This window comes from Pinus tabuliformis, chromosome Q, assembly GCF_031772625.1.
Source record: "Pinus tabuliformis cultivar Carrire ecotype Pingquan chromosome Q, CPIR1, whole genome shotgun sequence".
In the NCBI taxonomy this organism is placed as follows: domain Eukaryota; kingdom Viridiplantae; phylum Streptophyta; class Pinopsida; order Pinales; family Pinaceae; genus Pinus; species Pinus tabuliformis.
The window spans coordinates 796,044-815,245 of record NC_142296.1 but is presented as its reverse complement, the minus strand read 5'-3'; the positions used below and the strand labels follow the sequence as shown (position 1 = coordinate 815,245).

At 43.6% G+C, this 19,202-nt stretch overlaps 1 protein-coding gene across 2 annotated transcripts in view; it reads right to left on the bottom strand.

The window, feature by feature from the left end:
* The window catches only part of LOC149217963 (uncharacterized), a 126,488-nt gene extending 107,912 nt beyond the window's left edge, over positions 1-18,576 (bottom strand). The window contains exons 1-2 of one of the 2 annotated variants that reach the window (XM_089383704.1): positions 18,386-18,576; positions 18,001-18,135 (exon numbers count right to left, since the gene is read on the bottom strand). In XM_089383704.1, the coding sequence (XP_089239830.1) occupies positions 18,001-18,135; positions 18,386-18,419 (169 nt within the window). In that variant the 5' untranslated portion in view covers positions 18,420-18,576. The remainder of the gene's footprint in view (positions 1-18,000; positions 18,136-18,385) is intronic. The other variant, XM_089383703.1, reaches the window with a different exon arrangement.
* Positions 18,577-19,202: the final 626 nt, after the last annotated feature.

The following is a 19,202-nucleotide window of genomic DNA, read 5'->3' as shown; positions in this document are numbered from 1 at the left end:
AATGGTAAAAAAAAATTGCTAATGAAATTCCCTTCCATGTTGTTCGTTCTCCTTATTACAAGGAAATGGTACAAGCAATTGCAAAAATAGGGCCTTCATATGTACCACACGGAGAACATAAGCTAAGAACAACAATTTTAGATAGACAAGTGTCCAAAATAAATGTGCAAAAGAGAGAATAAGACAAACAAGTTTGACGTTTAGTTGCTCTATTGTTATGGATGGATGCACTGACATCTGAAAACACCCACTAATCAACATCATAGTGACATCTACAGAAGTTCCATTATTTCTTAAGTTGTTGACTGTTCTGGAAAGCGCAAGGATGCATCTTTCCAATTTGAGCTTCTTCGAGAAGCTATAGAGGATGTTGGCACTAATAGTGTGGTGTAGGTTGTGACAGATGCAATAGCAGTTTGTAGATAAGTTGGGTTATTGATTCAAAGCAGGTATCAACATATTTTTTGGACTCCTTGTTGTGTGCATGCACTCAATAATGCACTGAAGGACATTGGCAAAATTCAGTAGATATCAGACTTGGTGACAGCTGCCAGAGATGTGCAGATGTTTATCTGCAACCACCACAACTACTTGGGCCATGTACAGGGCTCACACGAGGAAGGAATTCCTCAAGCCCACCGATACTAGATATGCTAGCTATTTTCTCTTACTGGAGAGGATGTTAGAGGTACAAGCACCACTACAATCCTTGGCTGTGAGTCTCTTGTAGCGGCTACAACCACCCTCCAAAATTTTGTCTTAGCTTCGTTTTGGTGCAGCATGTTTTGCACTGTCCAAATACATATGCTTCAGTTGAGTTTCTGTTGTTTATCAGCTTGTGTTTGCTCGCTTGTTTACCTCCCGCCCGCACACTGACATTCCGGAACTTGGTCAGTTTTTGGTCGTGATGTTCACCTGGAAAATTGCACAATTCTGGAAGGGAACCAGCCTTCCCTCTGGAAATTGCACAATCCATATGGGTTGCCTGATACTCTCCAAAAATGCGCAGAATAGCGAGGTAGCCTTCCCTCTGGAAATTGCGCAATGCAGCCCATCACTAGGCTTGCTCTCAAAAATTGTGCTATTCTAACTGACAGCGAGGGCTTCAGTCTAGAAATTGTGCAATGCCTGAGGGACAGCTAGACTTGCTCAGCCCAGGAACTCGGCAAAAGCCATTCCCAGGCTTGCAGGCTATTGCATGTGCTTCCAGGTTGACCAGTTCCATCCAGGACCAATCTTGAGTTGCATGCATCAGCTGCTTTTCCCGAAAAAGCAAAAAGCAGCACTTGATTTTAGGGATCTATTTTTAGCAGTTAGAGGTTACATGCAAAAGTTGTTTTAGAAACCTCCCGCCAAGTGTCGCTTTTTCCTAGATTTGTGGCATGCGCGTCATAAGCCTCGATCTTATCAAACTTATTTATTTGACGCTTCAAAGCTCATTCCTCACATCGATCTTGGAGCTCTGACATCCCACATCGCATCTAGGAGCATTCGGCACATTCAGCTCAGCTTTTTCCAAGTAAGTCCGTTTTTCATGTCTTTTGTTGCTTTTCTGTCGCTTTTTGTATTTCGGTTTGTGTGAGTGTTGTTTGTTTGGTTTTGTTGAACACTTGTTGTCGTTTTAATGCATGTTAGCTTATAGAAGCACTGTTTCAAGTTTTTCATTACATCTCACTGTTGTCGCATGCATGACACTGTTTCTGCACTGACGGTCGTCGTTACGGCGACTCGCTTCACACACTTACTTGTTTTCCTGTTTTCTGAATCCTGCACTCACTGTTTGCATGCATGATCATTCACTCTTGTTTGCACTCAGCTTCGCCATGCATTCAGACCTTTTCATGTTTTCAATCACCCGTCGGCGGGTCTAGGCTGCCTTGGCCCGGACCTTACCTTGCCCGGCTTGCAATGCGCATTTCTAAGAGTGAAGGCTCTGCCTTCCTCCCAGAAATTGCGCAAAGTTGGCCCAACACTAGCCTTCAGGCTTGCTCTGCACAATTCTGAGAGGCAGTGCTCTGCTAGCCCCAGGAATTGCGCAAATGCAATTTGCTAGTTGCAATCATTGCTAACTGAAACTGTGCAGTTTCAGTCCTCAGCAGGCCAAGTTGGACTGTGCATCGCGCAGTTTCAGCAATCAGTCAGCCCGCTGACAGTCCGGACTGTGCTTTGTGCAATTTTGACAGTCAGTCTCCCAGCCTCCTAGTTAAAATTGCGCAATCTTTCTAGTCAATCACCCAGGTGTGTTGCATGACGGTGCTCAATTTGCTTTTGGTTTTCAACTGACAGATTGCTTGCCATGAGTGTTGCTATGTCTCCAGGTATCACAAGTGTTCGTCTGTCTCTCAGTAGTACAAGTACAATGGCTTCCAAGAGAGCAGGGTCAAAGGACACCGTTGAGAGTGCAACTGGAGATGCAGTTGAGCAAGTGTCTATGAGCTTACCTATCTATGAAGACACTAAGTTGTTCATAGACAAGGAGATCAAGATGAAATGGCGGGACATCAATGACACATTTTCAGGCGCATTTGAGGAGAACCTGGAAGACCGCAGGGTTTATGTCAACATACACGAGTCTGGCTTGTACTAGATTGCATGCAGGTATCCCGCGTTTCCATGCGCGGACATGATCCACTGGATTGTCTCGCATACTGACCCAGAGACAACGGTATTGAGCAATGTTAGTGGAACACAACTTGCTACCTTCATGGCGAAGGATTTTTAGGAGATGTATCACTTGCCAGTGTTGGTGATCACGATGGATACACCCTTCACCAGACCCAACAACAGTGCAAACTCAAGAGACATCTTGAAGAGCTCAGTGAAAGAGCCATCAAAGTTCAGGACAACACCCAGCCAGATTTATAAGACAAGGACATTGCGCAAGGCATATCAGCTCTTGGTCATCTTTGCATGCCATTTATACGACCAAGAAAGCACAGAAAACTTCCAGCAGAGTTGGGTGATTGTGTTGGATCAACTGGCGAGCGAAGGAAGACCTTGCAACTAGTTCGACATGTTCGCTTTCAAGTTGAAGGAACAGGTGACAGAAGCCCGACATCCGCCCAAAGGTCAGCAAGCAAAGATATACATGTCTGCTTACATACTTGATGCAGTCTGTGCCTGTCAGCAGTTCCCAGGCTTGGGTTGGGCATGGACACCTTCGGAAACCTTTGTGCACACTTATTGCAGGTTGTTCTTCGAATGCAGCTTCCGTGGAGTCATCATACAGTTATCAGACCACTTCGTCACCCTGGTATACAAGATGATATTCGAGCAAGATCCACCTTGCATGTCACAGGAAGCGATGGAGGCATTGATCGACATAGCAGATTGGTATGCCTCACCCCTTGGCACCTTCATACGAATGTACAGCGCGGAGAAGGCTCTGCATGTTTTACCGAATTTTTCCATGGACAAGCTCGTCATGCAAGAAGTGTCATATCACATCTCGACAGGGTTGTCAACAAGACTACACAAGAAGAAGAAGGCACCTTGGCCCACTCTTCCTTTGCGGATTGGGTTGTATGAGATCCGGAATCTCAAGCATGCTAAGGCTGAGACGAAGGAATTCAAGAGATTCACCTTTGGCACCAAAAGTTTCAATTAGAATGACCCGCATTGCTTAGTGAAGGACCATTGTTCGAGAGCGCAACATCCTTGAATCCACGGGGTGTGTCATTGGCCTGAGGAAGACCCATGAAGATACTGCTATCACTTCTCAAGGCTCAATGAACCGATCAGCATAGTTGTAGAGTGGTTAGCAAAGCAGAAGGCAGCAACACCTCAGAGAGCAGCAGAGGGTAGCATACCTGCGCGTGACAAAGGCAAGATGAAGGTTGTTGACAGCGCAAAGGTGGATCAAAGCTGCAAGTTCAAAGCAGATCCACTTGTGTTGAAAGCAACTTTGGAGATTGAGGCTAAGAGGCGACAACGCGACAGGAGGATCGCGCAAAGGCAAAGGGAGAAACAGAAGATGGAGGAAACAGAAAAGGAGTTGCAGGAGTTGCAGGAGTTGAAGCGGCAACTCAGGGAAGAACAAGAGTTGCGCAAAAGAGAGAAGGAAGCGCAACAGGAACAGGTACAACAGGAGGCGCAGCATGCACATATTGATGAAATTGCACCCAAATAGGTTATTGATGCATCCGAGCAGTAGGCACATAGCAGACAGGGTGAGTAGTCGCAGAGTCGCAGGAGCAAGACTTGGCTCAAGAGATTGAACAGATGCTAGAGCAGATGGACACGGATATGGTTTAGCCAGAGTCAGATCAGGATATTGACCTCATGCCTAAAAACCAAGAGGTCACCCCACCAGCTTCACCAAATCCGGAAGCAGAGCAAGTCCCAAGAAATCAAGGAGACACAGAAATCCTTGAAGACAATCCAGAAGCAGATATGCACAACATATCTTTCGACAAGTCACAACACAAAGTTGTGCAGTCGCACAGAGTGCCTACTCCGGATGTCCATGTATCTCTTGCGCAGTTTGAAGAGTGAGTGATCGCGTCCGATGTGCGCAAACATCCAACCGCGTTCGCCGATGCTACCAAAGCATATGTCGAAGCCACCAGCTTGAGTGTTAGATTCTTGATCGCTGAGAACAAGCGCATAGCTAAGGAGTTACAACTTACAAGCGCCCAAGCAAGGAAGAGAGCAAGTTACAGCGTCTGCTAGAGCAGAGTTGAGGAGAGCAATACTAGATGAAGTATCGTCTCTTGAGACAGTCATGCAGAAGTTGTACTCCAGATTTGTCACCGTGCATAAGTCAGTTGTCCATCTCAACGATTGGTAGCAGCGCTCTACTAGGAGATCACGCATCTTGTCAGATTTGCACATTGTTGTCGATCACATGCAAACATGGACAATGAGGTACAAAAGAGCCCCATTGCACTTGCCAAAGATGATGAAGCCAAAGGCAGTAGAGTTGAAGGCACGCATCCAGAGTCAAATCTAGAACTATGAAGAACTCCTGCAGTTCATCACCAGTTTGTAGGCTTCACATGCACAGGTGTTCAAAAGCATGGATTTCATTGTGCACACACATGCGATCCCATCCATTCGCACACTCACCAAGGCGAAATCAAAGAACCAAGTCCGACTGGAGCTGGACATGTACTTTGATCAGTTGACGCACGTAGCCACCAGCACAGACTTGGAGATCAGCGCAGACACTATGCATCAATGTGTTGCTGGTCCGGCTGAACTCAAGACTATGATGCGCATGTTATCAGACGAGTTGGACAGAGGTGCCAAATTAGTGTACCCGAATGCAGTGGAGGCAAGAGTTCGCTTTCAGAGGGATGTCACCATAGAGCACGCAGACACCATAACAGACTACTAAGCTTGGCATCAGTTCGTCATCGTCGATCATCGCGAGGATGTCGAAGAGTTAGTCTTCTCATAGCTGTCTGAGTCTTAGTGATGTCTTGCATGGCTTACTCAAGCCTATTTTTGCCTCACATGGGTACATGTGCAGGTTGTAATGTAAACATGTTGTACAAGTGAAATACCAAGTGTCGATAGGAGAATGTAACAGTCATGTAGTAGTTGAAGAGTCATGAAGGTAGGTGAAGAGTCACAAAGGGGAATGTCAAGGGTCACCCCACCTTTGCTATTTATAGAAACTCATAACTCATTGTATAGGCTTGTTGTAGCGGCTACAACCACCCTCCAAAATTTTGCCTTAGCTTCGTTTTGGAGCCTCCCTACCAACCTTTCACAGCAGCATGTCTTGCCTTGTCAAGTACACAAGCTTCAGTGATTTTCTTGCAGAATGACAGTATGTCCATCAAAACTTGTTGCATCCCCCTCACAAGTTGTTTCACCGGACTTGGTCCAGCTGTAGGCTGAGCAGCTCCCTCAAGAAATTGCGCAATTCTGGAGGGGAACTAGCCTTCCCTCCAGAAATTACGCAATTCTGTCTGGCAGCCTACTGGGCTCCAGAATTGCGCAAATTTGCCTGTCACTGTTCACTGGAAAAATTGCGCAATTCCTCCCAGCAGGACTGCTCAGCCCAGAAATTGCGCAATTCTAGGGAGCAGTGTTATAGCTCTGATACCACTTGGTATAGCTCTGATTCCACTTGTCATAACTCTGATACCACTTGTTGTAGCTCTGATACCACTTGGTATAGCTCTGATTCCACTTGTTGTAGCTCTGATACCACTTGTTATAGCTCTGATACCACTTGTTATAGATCTAACCCGGAAATACTATAGATCTGATATAAAAATGTAAGATAATGCAAATAAACCCAGAAATAATGTGAAATGATTCTTTATTGATCAAACCCTTAAGGTATGGCAACACCATACATTCACTCCTTAAGGAAGGAGAACACTCCACAAGCCATATGCCTGTTCATACAATAATCTTTGACTCTCCTCTCCATGTGGAGTCTCTAGCCTCTATATAGGCCTCATACATACAATACCATGGATCATTACCATGGTTCCCTCATACCATCAAACTAATACCATGGGCCCATTACATTATTATTAACTACTTGTGGTCCCTTACATGATATGGGTTAACCACCTTATTTATTACTATGGCCCATCCCATTATTACATTATTACCTTGGGTACCTCCCTTGGTACCCCATATTATCCCCCCTAGGTATATAACAAGCAGTCAGCTACTCAGTCCAGAAATTGCGCAATTCTGGGAAGCAGTCAGCTACTCTACCAGAAATTGCACAATCCCTCTTGGAAGCCAGCCCAGCTCCCTCTCAGAAATGCGCATTTTTTCATCCCAACGGAACAGACTGTTGCATGTGCAGTTGAGTTGACCGGTTCCCTCCAGGACCGAGCAAAACTGATTTGCATGCATGGGCTGCTTCTCCCAAGGCAACATGCAAAGGCATCCCTTGATTCAGGGATCTACTTTTAGCAGTTGGAGGTTGCATGCAAGGATCATTTTAGAAACCTCCCACCAAGTGTCAATATTCCTAGATTTGTGGCATGCGCATCACATCTTCGATTTTATCAAAAATCATAAACCAGACGCTGCAAAGCTCATTCCTTGCATCGACCTTGTAGCTCTGACATCCCACATTGCATCTAGGAGTCGTCGGCACATTCAGCTCAGCTGTTTTGGGGTAAGCCCGCCTTCCATGTCTTGTGTTGCATTTCTGTCGCTTTTGTGTTTCGCGTTGTGTGAGTGTTGTCTACTTGATTTCAGTGAACGCTTGTTGTAGTTTACATGCATACTAGCTTGTACTAGCACCGTTTCAGTTATCGTCAACATCTCACTGTTGTCACATGCATGAAATTGTTTTTTCACGGACGGTCATTGTTGCAACGACTCGCTTCACACACATGCATGCTTTCTCGTTTTCTGAACCCTATGCTTGTTGTTTGCATTAATGATCATTCACTCTTGTTTGCACTCATCTCATCATGCATTCACACTTCTCATGTTTTCAGTCGGCCGAACTAGGCTGCCTTGGCCTGGATTGTGCCTTGACCGGGGACTTCTTACCGGGGAGATCCCCTAACATGTTGGCGGGTCCAGCACCGTCAACATTTTTGGCGCTGGAAGGAGGGCCACATGACAAGCTAAGCCCTCATCATCTGTTTTGAATCTTCGCACATCTATCATGGAGTTTGTTATAGTTCACCCTCCAAAATGTTTGTCCAACGGACATATCTTTCACGTCGAGAGGGAGTTCTAGGATCACTTGTCACAACTCACGTATGACAGTGAAGGCGAAGTGGCTTGGCCTGAGCACTTAGATGACTTCCATGCGCTCATGCAGGGCATGGAAGATTTTAATGAAACAGAGGTCTATTCGCTACTCACGCACACACTTCGAGACCACCCATCACAATGGTGTGGCACACTACCTCATAACTCCATGCACTCATTCAATCAGTTCAGCAATCGAATCGAATCTTTTTTCCACCATTTTGATCCGGAAGTGCTTGATAAAAAATTGTTAAAACAACGGAAGGCCCCACACGAATCACCTATGGAGTTTTCGAAGCACTTCCGTCTATTCATGTTTGAAGCCCCAAAAAGTTAGATGAAATTTCAGTATCTCATGGATAGATTTGAATACTGCCTTATCCAATCTGTCAATCCCAAGAAGAAGTTCAAGCTTAAACCCCGCTCAGCATACTTCGGTGATGGAGCTGCGCAATCACAGACAAACACGGTCGCTGTCACAAGTGACTGTCCGTCGTCCCCTCATCAAACAGCTCCACCATCGCAGAGTGATGTGGGAGAGCATGCACACACATCTGTTCAACCATCACATCCTCCCGACATTGCTCCTTCTGATTTTTGCGCAGACTTGGTTGTGAGTCCCATACCTTGTCACATGTATTTTGTACCTCAACCTCCGTCTTCGAACTGGGATAATCCTCCAGATGACACTTCCTTGTGTTCTTTCGTTCCGAACTTTACACCTGTTTTGAACGAGGATCGATCTATCGACGGAGTTGGTGTTGCACAACCAACATGCACTGACATTCATGAAGAGCATGACTGGGAGCTTGAACATCCACCAGAAGCAGAGGACCATCCCTGTATGTTCGTACCTCCTCCGTTTTTTCCTAACCTCCTTGGTGATCCTACCATCCCGGATTTTTCATGTGTATCTCCGTCCACGGAAGCACCCATTGTTAATCATTCACAAGACACACCGGATGTCAGTCCATCATCTAACAACAGAGAGGAACAATCATTCTTTGAACATCCACTTGATTTTTCATCTATCTTTTCCGGAAACGCAGAGGATGAACATTCTTGCTTCTCATCTACCCCTCTGTGCGATTCATCGAATCATGAGGATGCCGACCAACATCCTGAGCTTTCTAATCTTGGTTGTCGTGATCCCTTTACCTCATCATCCGATCACGATGTTGATTCACTCGTTGTTAATCCGTCTAAGTCACTGGTCTACGATGATCCATCTGTCAACGAATTCGAAACCCCCCAGACTGTCGAGGCACTTCAGCCCGAGCTGATGGTTATGTCAAGCCCTCGCTGTCCTGAGGTTGGTTTCACTTCTCATCAGGAAATTGTTCAAACATGCAAGGTTCCTCATCACTCATCTGTATGCATTGAAGATCAATCCAACACTCAGATTTCATCTCCTCCACTTGAACTACACGATCCCATCGCTCATGCATTGGAGGAATCTTACTCAGCAAGCACACTTGCGCAACGTAAGTGGTTTACCTTCCTCACGTGTGCTTGCATGTCACAATCAAGAGTGTATGTGTGCTTAACACCTGCACGTAGTGTCACACAGCATCATGGTATCTCCACGAACTGCATGTCATGCTCTTTCACTCATTTTTTTCCATGGACGCTTGTAAGCTTGGAGTGTGTCTGTCTTCATTGTTATATCTTTCATGTATGTTGGTTCGCACAACTGGGTTGCTCGCGGACGAAGCCTTCACCAACATGGGTCAACCAATGCGTCGATGGTTGCATTGGAAATATCACTTCACGTGATCAAGCCCATGCACCGTTAGCTTAGGAGTAGGAGTAGTGTTTGCTTTCAATTTGCTTGCTTGCATGCTTGTTTGTTTTCTTGCTTTGTTTGCTTATTTGTCTACTTGCTTGTTTGCTTACTCACTTTGCTTTTGCATTTACTTCTGCTTCTGCTTTGCTTTGTTGTTTGTTTGCTTGTTTTCGTTCATAGGTTAGTTTCGCATGAAACCATGCATGACTCTTGAAACAAGTTGGGTAAAGTACAAGAGGCCTTGTGCAGCTATCACTACTTGGTTATCTGTCATCCTGCCTCTGTATGAAGAACTTGTTACTTTTAGTCCATGATACATCGATGGAAAATATGTACTGTTCGAAATGAACCTTGGTGAACACAACGCTTGCGCGCTAACTAGTGTCACCTACTCTAGTCAGTTGTTTTTGGGTTAACCCTTGTCAGCTCAGTCAAGTAGAGTAAGGTGAGGGGGAAAACCTTAACAGGCACATCAGAGGTATATAATAAACTACTTCTCTAAAGGAAAAACCTCTTCTGCTCTCAATAAGTCGGGATCCCTCTTCCGCCTCTGAAATGAATAAGTGTTATGCACAGTTATGAAAAAAATGAAAATAACGAAAAGTGAAAAATGAAAAAATGAAAATGAATAAAGCAAAAGAAGAGAAAGGCTTCCTGCACAGAGAGGTGATGCAAATAACTCTGTCGGGGTACTAACCAGGCTCGCTGGCAGCGGAGCAATACTTGTGTTCCTGAGTGACTCCGTTGGGGTACTATCCAGGCCTGCGGGCAGCAGGGCAACACCAGAGATGAAACTAAGACTTTGACGACTATACTGCTTGTGCACCAATATACCTCTCAACCCCAATCGAAACAACTATGTTGATTTGGCTTGGAATGTGTGTCAATCGACCAAGAGCTTGGCAAATGCTACATCTTACAATCAAGCAAGTGTGGAAACCAAGACGAACTGAGAACTGAACAATACTTCCGGAGGTGTTAGACTTGTTTTTCACAAACAAGGTCCATTCAGAGAGCTGGAGTTCTACCAGTGTGTCGCCAAGTGTTGTAGCAGCTACAACCACCCTCCAAAATTTTGCCTTAGCTTCGTTTTGGAGCCTCCCTACCAACCTTTCACAATAGCATGTCTTGCCTTGTCAAGTACACAAGCTTCAGTGATTTTCTTGCAGAATGACAGCCTGTCCATCAAAACTTGTTGCATCCCCCTCACAGGTTGTTTCACCGGACTTGGTCCAACTGCAGGCTGAGCAACTCCCTCAAGAAATTGTGCAATTTTGGAGGGGAACCAGCCTTCCCTCCAGAAATTATGCAATTCTGTCTGGCAACCTGTTGGGCATTGCGCAATTCCTCCTAGCAGGACTGCTCAGCCCAAAAATTGCACAATTATGGGCAGCAGTCAGCTACTTTGCCCAAAAATTGTGCAATCCCTCTGGGAAGCCAGCCCAGCTCCCTCCCAGAAATGCGCATTTTTTCCTCCCAGCTGAGCAAACTGTTGCATGTGCAGTTGAGGTTGACCGTTTCCTTCCGGGACCGAGAAAAATTAATTTGCATGCATGGGCTGCTTCTCCCAAGGCAGCATGCAAAGGCATCCCTTGATTGAGGGATCCACTTTTAGCAGCTGCATCTTCGATTTTATCAAAACTCATGAACCAGATGTTGCAAAGCTCATTCCTCGCATCGACCTTGCAACTCTGACATCCCACATTGCATCTAGGAGTCGTCGGCACATTCAGCTCAGCGGTTTTGGGGTTAGCCCGCCTTCCATGTCTTATGTTGCATTTCTGTCACTTTTTGTGTTCTGCGTTGTGTGAGTGTTGTCTGCTTGATTTCAGTGAACGCTTGTTGTCATTTACATGCATACTAGCACCGTTTCAGTTTTCGTCAACATCTCACTGCTGTGGCATGCATGAAACTGTTTGTGCACGGACGGTTGCCGTTGCGGCGACTCGCTTCACACATATGCATATTTTCCCGTTTTCTGAATGATGTGCTTGTTGTTTGCATGAATGATCATTCACTCTTGTTTGCACTCATCTCATCATGCATTCACACTTCTCATGTTTTCAGTCGCTCGTTGGTCGAACTAGGCTTCCTTGGCCCAGACCATGCCTTGACCGGCTAACACTGTGCATTTCCGGAAGCGAAGGCTCTGCCTTCCCTCCAGAAATTGCGCAAGTCTAGCCAGGCACTGACCTCCAGGCACGCATTGCGCAATTCTTAGAGGCAGTACCCTGTGGGCCCCTAAAACTGCGCAATGTAGTTTGCTGGTTGCATGTCACTACTAACTAAAATTGCGCATTGCACAGTTTCAGTCCTCAGCAGACCATGATGGACTATGCATTGCGCAGTTCGAGCAGTCAGTCAGCCTCCTGACAGCCCGGATTGTGCCTTGCGCAGTTTTGGCAATCAGTCTCCCGACCTCCCGGCAGAAATTGCGCAACCTTCATGATCAGTCACACAAGTATGTTGCAAGTTAGTTCTCAAGTTCGTTTTGGTTTTCGACTGACAAATTGCATGCCATGAATGTTGCCCTGTCTCCAGGTATCGCAGGTGTTCATCTACCTCTCAGTAGCATAGGTACAATGGTTTCAAGGAGAGCAGAGTCGAAGACACCGTTCAGAGCACACTTGGGGATGAACTTGCCTACCCACGAAGACATCAAGTTGTTCATAGACAAGGACATCAAGATATGATGGCAGCACCATCAACAGCAGCTAAAGGCAGCATACCGGATGCAACGAATGCGAAGGAAGGTTGTTGACAACACAGAGGTGGAACAAAGTTGCAAGCTCAAGCAAATCCACTTGTGATGAAAGCAACTTTGGAGACTCAGGCTATGAGGTGACGACGCGAGATGAAGATCGCGCTAACGCAGAGAACGAAACAGAGAAGGAGTTGCATGTGCTGAAGCAACAACTCAAGGAAGAACAGGAGTTGCATAGACGAGAGAATGACTTGTAGTAGGAACAAGTACAGCAGGGGGGTGACATGCACTCACGGATGAAACTGCGCCCGTACAAGTTATAGATCCATCCTAGCAACTGGCACGGAGCAGACAAGGTGAGCAGTGTTGTTGATCGCATGCAAGGGAATTCAGCAACATGCATGTCAATTGTGTGCACGCATGCGATCCAACTCATTTGGCACACTCACTGAGGCGAAGACAAGAAGCAAGTCCAACTGAGCTAAACATGTACTTCGACAAGTTGATGCACATGGTCACCAACACACACTTGGAGATCAGCGCATACACTATGCATGAACATGTTGTCGATCCAGTCGCACCCAGGACGACCATGCGCATGCTATCAGACGAGTTGGATGGAGGAGCCATATCAGTGTACCTGGATGCAACGGAGGCAAGAGTTCGCTTCAGCAAGATGTCACCATTGAGCGCATGGACACCATCATGGACGACCAAGCTTGGCATCAGTTCGCCACCATCGACCATCACAAGGATGTCAAAGAGTTGGTCTCACCACAATGGTCCGAGTGTCAGTGATGTCTTGCATGGCTTGCTCAAGCCATTTTGTCTCACATGGGTACATGTGCATTGTAATGTAACGTCTTGTCAAGTGGAAGTTCAAGTGTCGATAGTTGAATGTAACAGTCATAGAGTAGATGAAGAGTCATGAGGGTAGATGAACTGTCACAAAGGGGAATGTCAAGGGCCACCCCACCCTTTGCTATAAATAGTCCCTCATAACTCATTGTATGGGCTTTTGGTCAGCCAAGCTTCGATAGGAGTATCTTAGAGAAAGCTTGGACAGTATTGTAATGCGCCTTGGCTTCTCCACTGCGCAGAGCTAGTATATCTCTTTGGAGGAGTAGGCGATTGTCGCTGTAACGTTCCACTATTGGAACTAGTGGTCGAACATGGTTGTATTGTATGACTAGAACTTACATTTCTTAATATAACAGAGCCAGCACATGTACATGCATATGTTGTTATTGTAGTTGGACTATTCTGGTTGTTGTAGCAATGTATGTTATTTAACTTACGCATTTGTGTATGAACTATTTTGTATGCAATTGTATGAATCTTGTTGCAGATGTGTTGTTGGTTTAAACATCACTTTGGATTGCTCGCTATCTTGCTTTCCAGCTGGTGATGCATATTTGCTCGTGTTCCCTTCCAAGCCGAGTACTATTACAGGTTTCCAAGGGGTGCACTCACCTCACTCCCCATGTGTTAGAACCTCTCATGCACCTTCCTTGACTCACCGCAGCTATCACACCCTTGCTACCAACAGGGACATCTTACTTGCCTCTGTGCGAAATCGCAGTCAAGGCATTACTGTACGACCCACTGCTGGGACTCCTACACCAAACGGTCTGAGGTCTAATTGGGAATTCTTACCGGGGAGATCCCTTGACATGTTGGCGGGTCCAGCACCGTCAACTTTTTTGGCGCTGGAAGGAGGGCCACATGACAAGCTAAGCCCTCATCCTCTGTTTTGAATCTTCGCACATCTACCATGGAGTTTGTTATAGTTCACCCTCCGAAATGTTTGTCCAACGGACATATCTTTCACGTCGAGAGGGAGTTATGGGATCACTTGTCACAACTCACGTATGACGGTGAAGACGAAGTGGCCTGGCCTGAGCACTTAGATGACTTCCATGCGCTCATGCAGGGCATGGAAGACTTTAATGAAACAGAGGTCTGTTCGCTACTCGCGCACACACTTCCAGACCACCCATCACAGGTTTCTAAGGGGCGCACTCACTCCCCCTTCCGTGTGTTAGAGCCTTTCATGCACCTTCCTTGACTTGTTGCAAGGTCACACCCTTGCTACCAACAAGGACATCTTATTTACCTCTGCGCGCAACCGCAATCAAGGCAATACCGTACTACCCACTACTGAGACTCCTACACCAAACAGTCTGAGGTCTAGTTGGGACTTCTTACCGGGGAGATCCCTTGACATGTTGGCGGGTCTAGCACCGTCAACAAAGTCCAGAGTGGGAAAGGTTGTCAGAATCAAAGACAAACTCGAGGAAGAAGGTCAAGCTTCAGGAGTTGGATAATGATTGGTGGGCAAATTGTTCTTATTTGGTGTCATTCTTGGGCCCTATTGTGGAGGTCATTCGTTACAGGCAACCATTCAGCAGAGGAAGCCCTCATTAGAGTTCTATACATCCCAGATTCGACCCACCATTTAGCGTAGGTGGGATCGCATGAACACACCTTTGCACATGGCAGCATATGCATTAAACCCAAAATGGTATGTTGAAAGGCCTAGGAGAGTGCCTCCTATTGATGATCCTGAGGTAAAGAATGGCTTCCTAGATGCAATTGCAAAGATGTACAATGAGGAGGAAGGGACAAAATTTTGAAGACAGTTTGTTCAATTTGCATCTCTTAGTGGCCACTTCAACACACGTGGTGCTCGAGCAGATCACATAGATCTAGCCCAAGATGAACCGATTGGTTGGTGGAGAATGGTGCTCCAGAGCTCAAACATCTAGCTATGAGTTTGTTGTCTAAGATTGCTAGTTCCTCTACAGCAAAGAGGAATTGGTCCACATATAGCTTCATCCCCTCTATCAAGAGGAACAAGCTTACCTCTAGAAGAGATGAGGAGTTAGTTGTTGTGCACAGTGCCCTACGTCTTGAGCATAGGGAGACACCTGAGTATTTGAAGGGACCAGCGACACGATGGGATGTTGATCCAGAGGATGATGCACAGGTAGATATGGAGGAGAGACTTGATGAGACACAGATGGGGTTGGTTGGTGTGCCACTTAGCATGTTTGAAAATGCAAGTGATTCTGATTCAGATGGTGACATGGTTGATCCTAATTTATTCATGCAGCAGTTGGATGCAGAGGCTAGTGAGGCATTACCTTGAGCAATTATGCACATTTATCATTTGATATGTTCATATGTTATTAACTTATTTGTTTTTTTGTTTCAAACTTCAGTTGTAGACTTCAGTTTATTTTGAATCTTGATATATGGTATATTAGACTGGACTCTATAAAAATTTGACTCTTGATGTATCAGACTTGACTTTTATTTCAATATTCAGTATTCAATGTTCATAGTTGGAACTTCAATATGGTTTACAACTTTAAACATTTATTTTCATTGTACATTGTTAGTGGTTACACTATACAATTACAAACTTACATGTATGATGTATGATTATATGAGAACACTCAGGAGGCATAATGTGCCCTCTTCGTTTAAACCCCTTAACACCATCCGTAGCTCTCTTAGATCTATTAAAGACCCCATCGACCCCAAGGACATGAAAGGTGTCTATGTTATTCCTTGTTCCTATGGGACCCCCTATGTTGGTGAGACTGGGCGCTCTATTAATCAAAGGATTCATGAACACTCAGCCGACATAAAACATGGGAGGACCCAGTCTTCCGCCCTGGCAGAACACGCGGAAAAAACTAAGCATCACGTATGCATTGAGGAGGCCCGTGTTATTGCCAAGATTGCCCCTTTTCATCACTGGAAGTTTAGGGAGGCCATAGAAATTGAAAAAAGGCCGAGAAATCTCAATAGGGATGACGGCTGGAAGATTAGCAGATGTTGGATCCTTGCCCTTTCTTCCTAGCCGCCCCCGCCCTGCCCCCGCTCCTGCGCTGCCCACGCCCCTCGTGTTGTTCCTTTATTGTGATCTTCTCTCGTCTTCTGACCTTGTGTTGTCCTTTATCCCTTCTCTGCTCTTTGATTTTAGTAATTATTTAACCTTTTTAACATTACTTGTTCTCTTATTATAATAAGATATTTATTTATAGAGGCAGTAAGAATCTTTTTAAGCCTTAGTAATTAACATTATTAACATAATATTTTTTACCTTAATAAAGGAATTTTAAAGAATGATGCCAATTATCCCATTTAAACTTTAATATAAATTAATGAATATTCATTCTTGGATTTAACTAATTAGAAACTGCCATCTTCTTTCTCAGTAGTTCCTTAATAACCTTAAAATAATTTTTAATTAAGAAATTGCCCCTTTTCAATTCTGTTAGACCCTTCATTTTAGTATTGAGTCAACTTTCTAACTATCTAAGTAGGTTAACCTTTATGGTAAAAAAAAAAAACTTAGTATTTCCTTTAATATGAATAAATATTAATTTGTATTTATATGGCTTTAGCATTAATAATAAATCTATTATTTTATACTCATTAATTATATAAAGTTAAATTAGGACTTAGTTAATTATTAGTTTAATGTAATAATTAATATAATAAGTTTCACCTTAATGAAGAAAAATGTAAAGAATGATGTTCCCTTTATAACTTTAATATAAATGAATAAGAACTAATAACTTTAAAATAATTTTACTCTAACTAAGTAGTTGAGCCTTTAATAAACAATTTTAATTTATTTAATAATATTAGTTTGTATTCTTCTATATAGCTTTAATAATAAGTCTATTATTAGTTTATTCTCATTAAATATAAATAGTTAAATTTAATCAAATATAGTAATAAATTTAACAAAACTAACTTTTGAATTCACTGAATTTCCCTATCCCTATCCCTCAGAGTTTTGTGGTCAGATATAGCCGATATAGCCGTTGGATGATCTGCTCTCTCTATTTAAATCGCTGCCATGGTGTGGTTCTTCAACTTGTCCTGACGATGAACTACACTTTGCTGCCATGGTGTGGTTCTTCAACTTGTCCTAACGATGAACCACACTTGTTGGTTCGAAACGCCTCGACAAATGAATTATGATGTGATTTTCACCGAAAAATCTTCTCAATCATGCTTTTCGTTTTAAATTTGTTTCAGTTATATGATTCATTGATTTATCCGTTCATAATGTAAGTGTTATATATTATATAACGATAAAGACAATTACATTATAAAATTTCAATGATATATCATATATTTTATATTTATAAGTTTTAAATTTTTAGTATGCAGGGATCCTTGTGTTAAAGAGCCTGACATCCCACGTTTCCTAAAAATTGGTGAGGAACTTTGCAGAGGCCGCTCCTGTGTATCCCCGTTCTCTCCTCCCCATGATCCTCGTCCCCATGTCCCGGAAACTTGGTGGAATATTGAATTTAATGGTCGTGCTCCCAATTGGGTGAATTCCGATTTTTTCATAAATTTTGTTGGGAATCTATTTTCTTAGATTAGAAATATGTACACGAATCATGTTTATGGCGAACAAATTCGCTTAATCTGGCGAATTTAATCGCCATTGGTTGAGATTTTACCAATTTCCCTCTTTTTGAAAAATTTGGCGAAGTTTGATAGCCGAATGTGGTGTTTGGCCAAGTTTGATCGCCGAATGTGGTCACCAAGCTGTTGAGGTTACGCTGCAACTTGTTCTAATTTTGTGTAAAAAAATCAACATAAGAATTATTTTAGATAATTTTGGTTGAACTCTCTACAGCACAGAATGTGTGAAATCAACGGGCTGTAAATAGGGTAACCGGGATTAAGTCTACAAGATTTCTTACCAAGTAACAAAGTTCCCATTGCCCTAATTAAGTCTAAAATACTCAGATTCGAACGGAATAAGAAGAAGTCGAAGCGGCGTTACCTCCTATAGCAACATTGAGAACAAGTAAACCTGACCACAAGTACCGATGGCGGTAGAGAAAGGATTGTTTGGGGGGTCCTTCCGCCGCTGGGATTGATGTGCTCAGTTGCCTCTCGCCTCTGCCGCCTGCTGCGCCTGCAACACCACAAACACTCTCAATTATCTTTCTCTAATGCACCCAACTTCAATTTTTTTCCCCAAAATGCACCGAATTTTAGGCAGGAACCGGATCGAGACTAAATCTCCTGGAACATATCATTGGGGGATTATCAAGGAAGCCCATAGAATCGAACCAGGGTTGCTTGAGGTAAACTCCTGCAGTTTTAAGGCTATTAGGCCACTAAAATATTTATCGCATTCTTGGGCAGGAACTTTGAGATTGTACCTGTTTCGAAAGCATTCATGGAAACTTTGTTCATCTTGCACACACCGTGACCAACCACAATTCAATCTGCTGTTCGACTGTTCAGCGTGAAGAATACTCTTAATCGCCCGTTGTTCTAGCCTATCTCACTTTCCTTTTGTGTTTGATGCCTTTTACTCTCTGAGATCATGTTTTATTATTTGTTAACTGCAATGAAATAGTAAAAGAAATCCTTGATTCTTTTTTATATTTTTAATGTCGTTTACTTTCCGCAGTTGTGTTTTTTTTTAATAAATGAATAGTGTGAATATATTTTGGAAATGAAATCCTTGGGATTCTTTTAATTTAAATAAATGGTGCGACTCGATTTTAGATTGGATTGTAATTTTAAGAAATTGGAATTTTTAGTATTATAAGTATATATTATTTTATTTTTATGTTAAATGGATTTATTTTAGATTATTGAGAGGAATGAATGATAAGATTTTCTATTTTGCATTTAATTTTTTAAGTAATATGATGAGTTTTAATGGGAGTTGTCGTTAAAGAGATTTTTTGAAAGCTTTTCCGATGGGTTTTTTTGGTCAAAATCCGGGAGCAATTTATTGGAATCGCAAGTTTGATAGTTAATTTCTGCACAATCAAAGGAATGTGGATTTTTGTCCTAGTATAGTCTTGGCAAAGGTGATGAGAGTGTGGGAAGGATTGGGCCCTCATTGTTGGACCCTCCATCCTTAGCCCAAGTCTATCACAGATTTCACAGTCTACTCGAACAATCAGTCAACATTTTTGGAAATCTTTTTATGTAGCCCAATGATTTCTCCATGCAATTAGATTT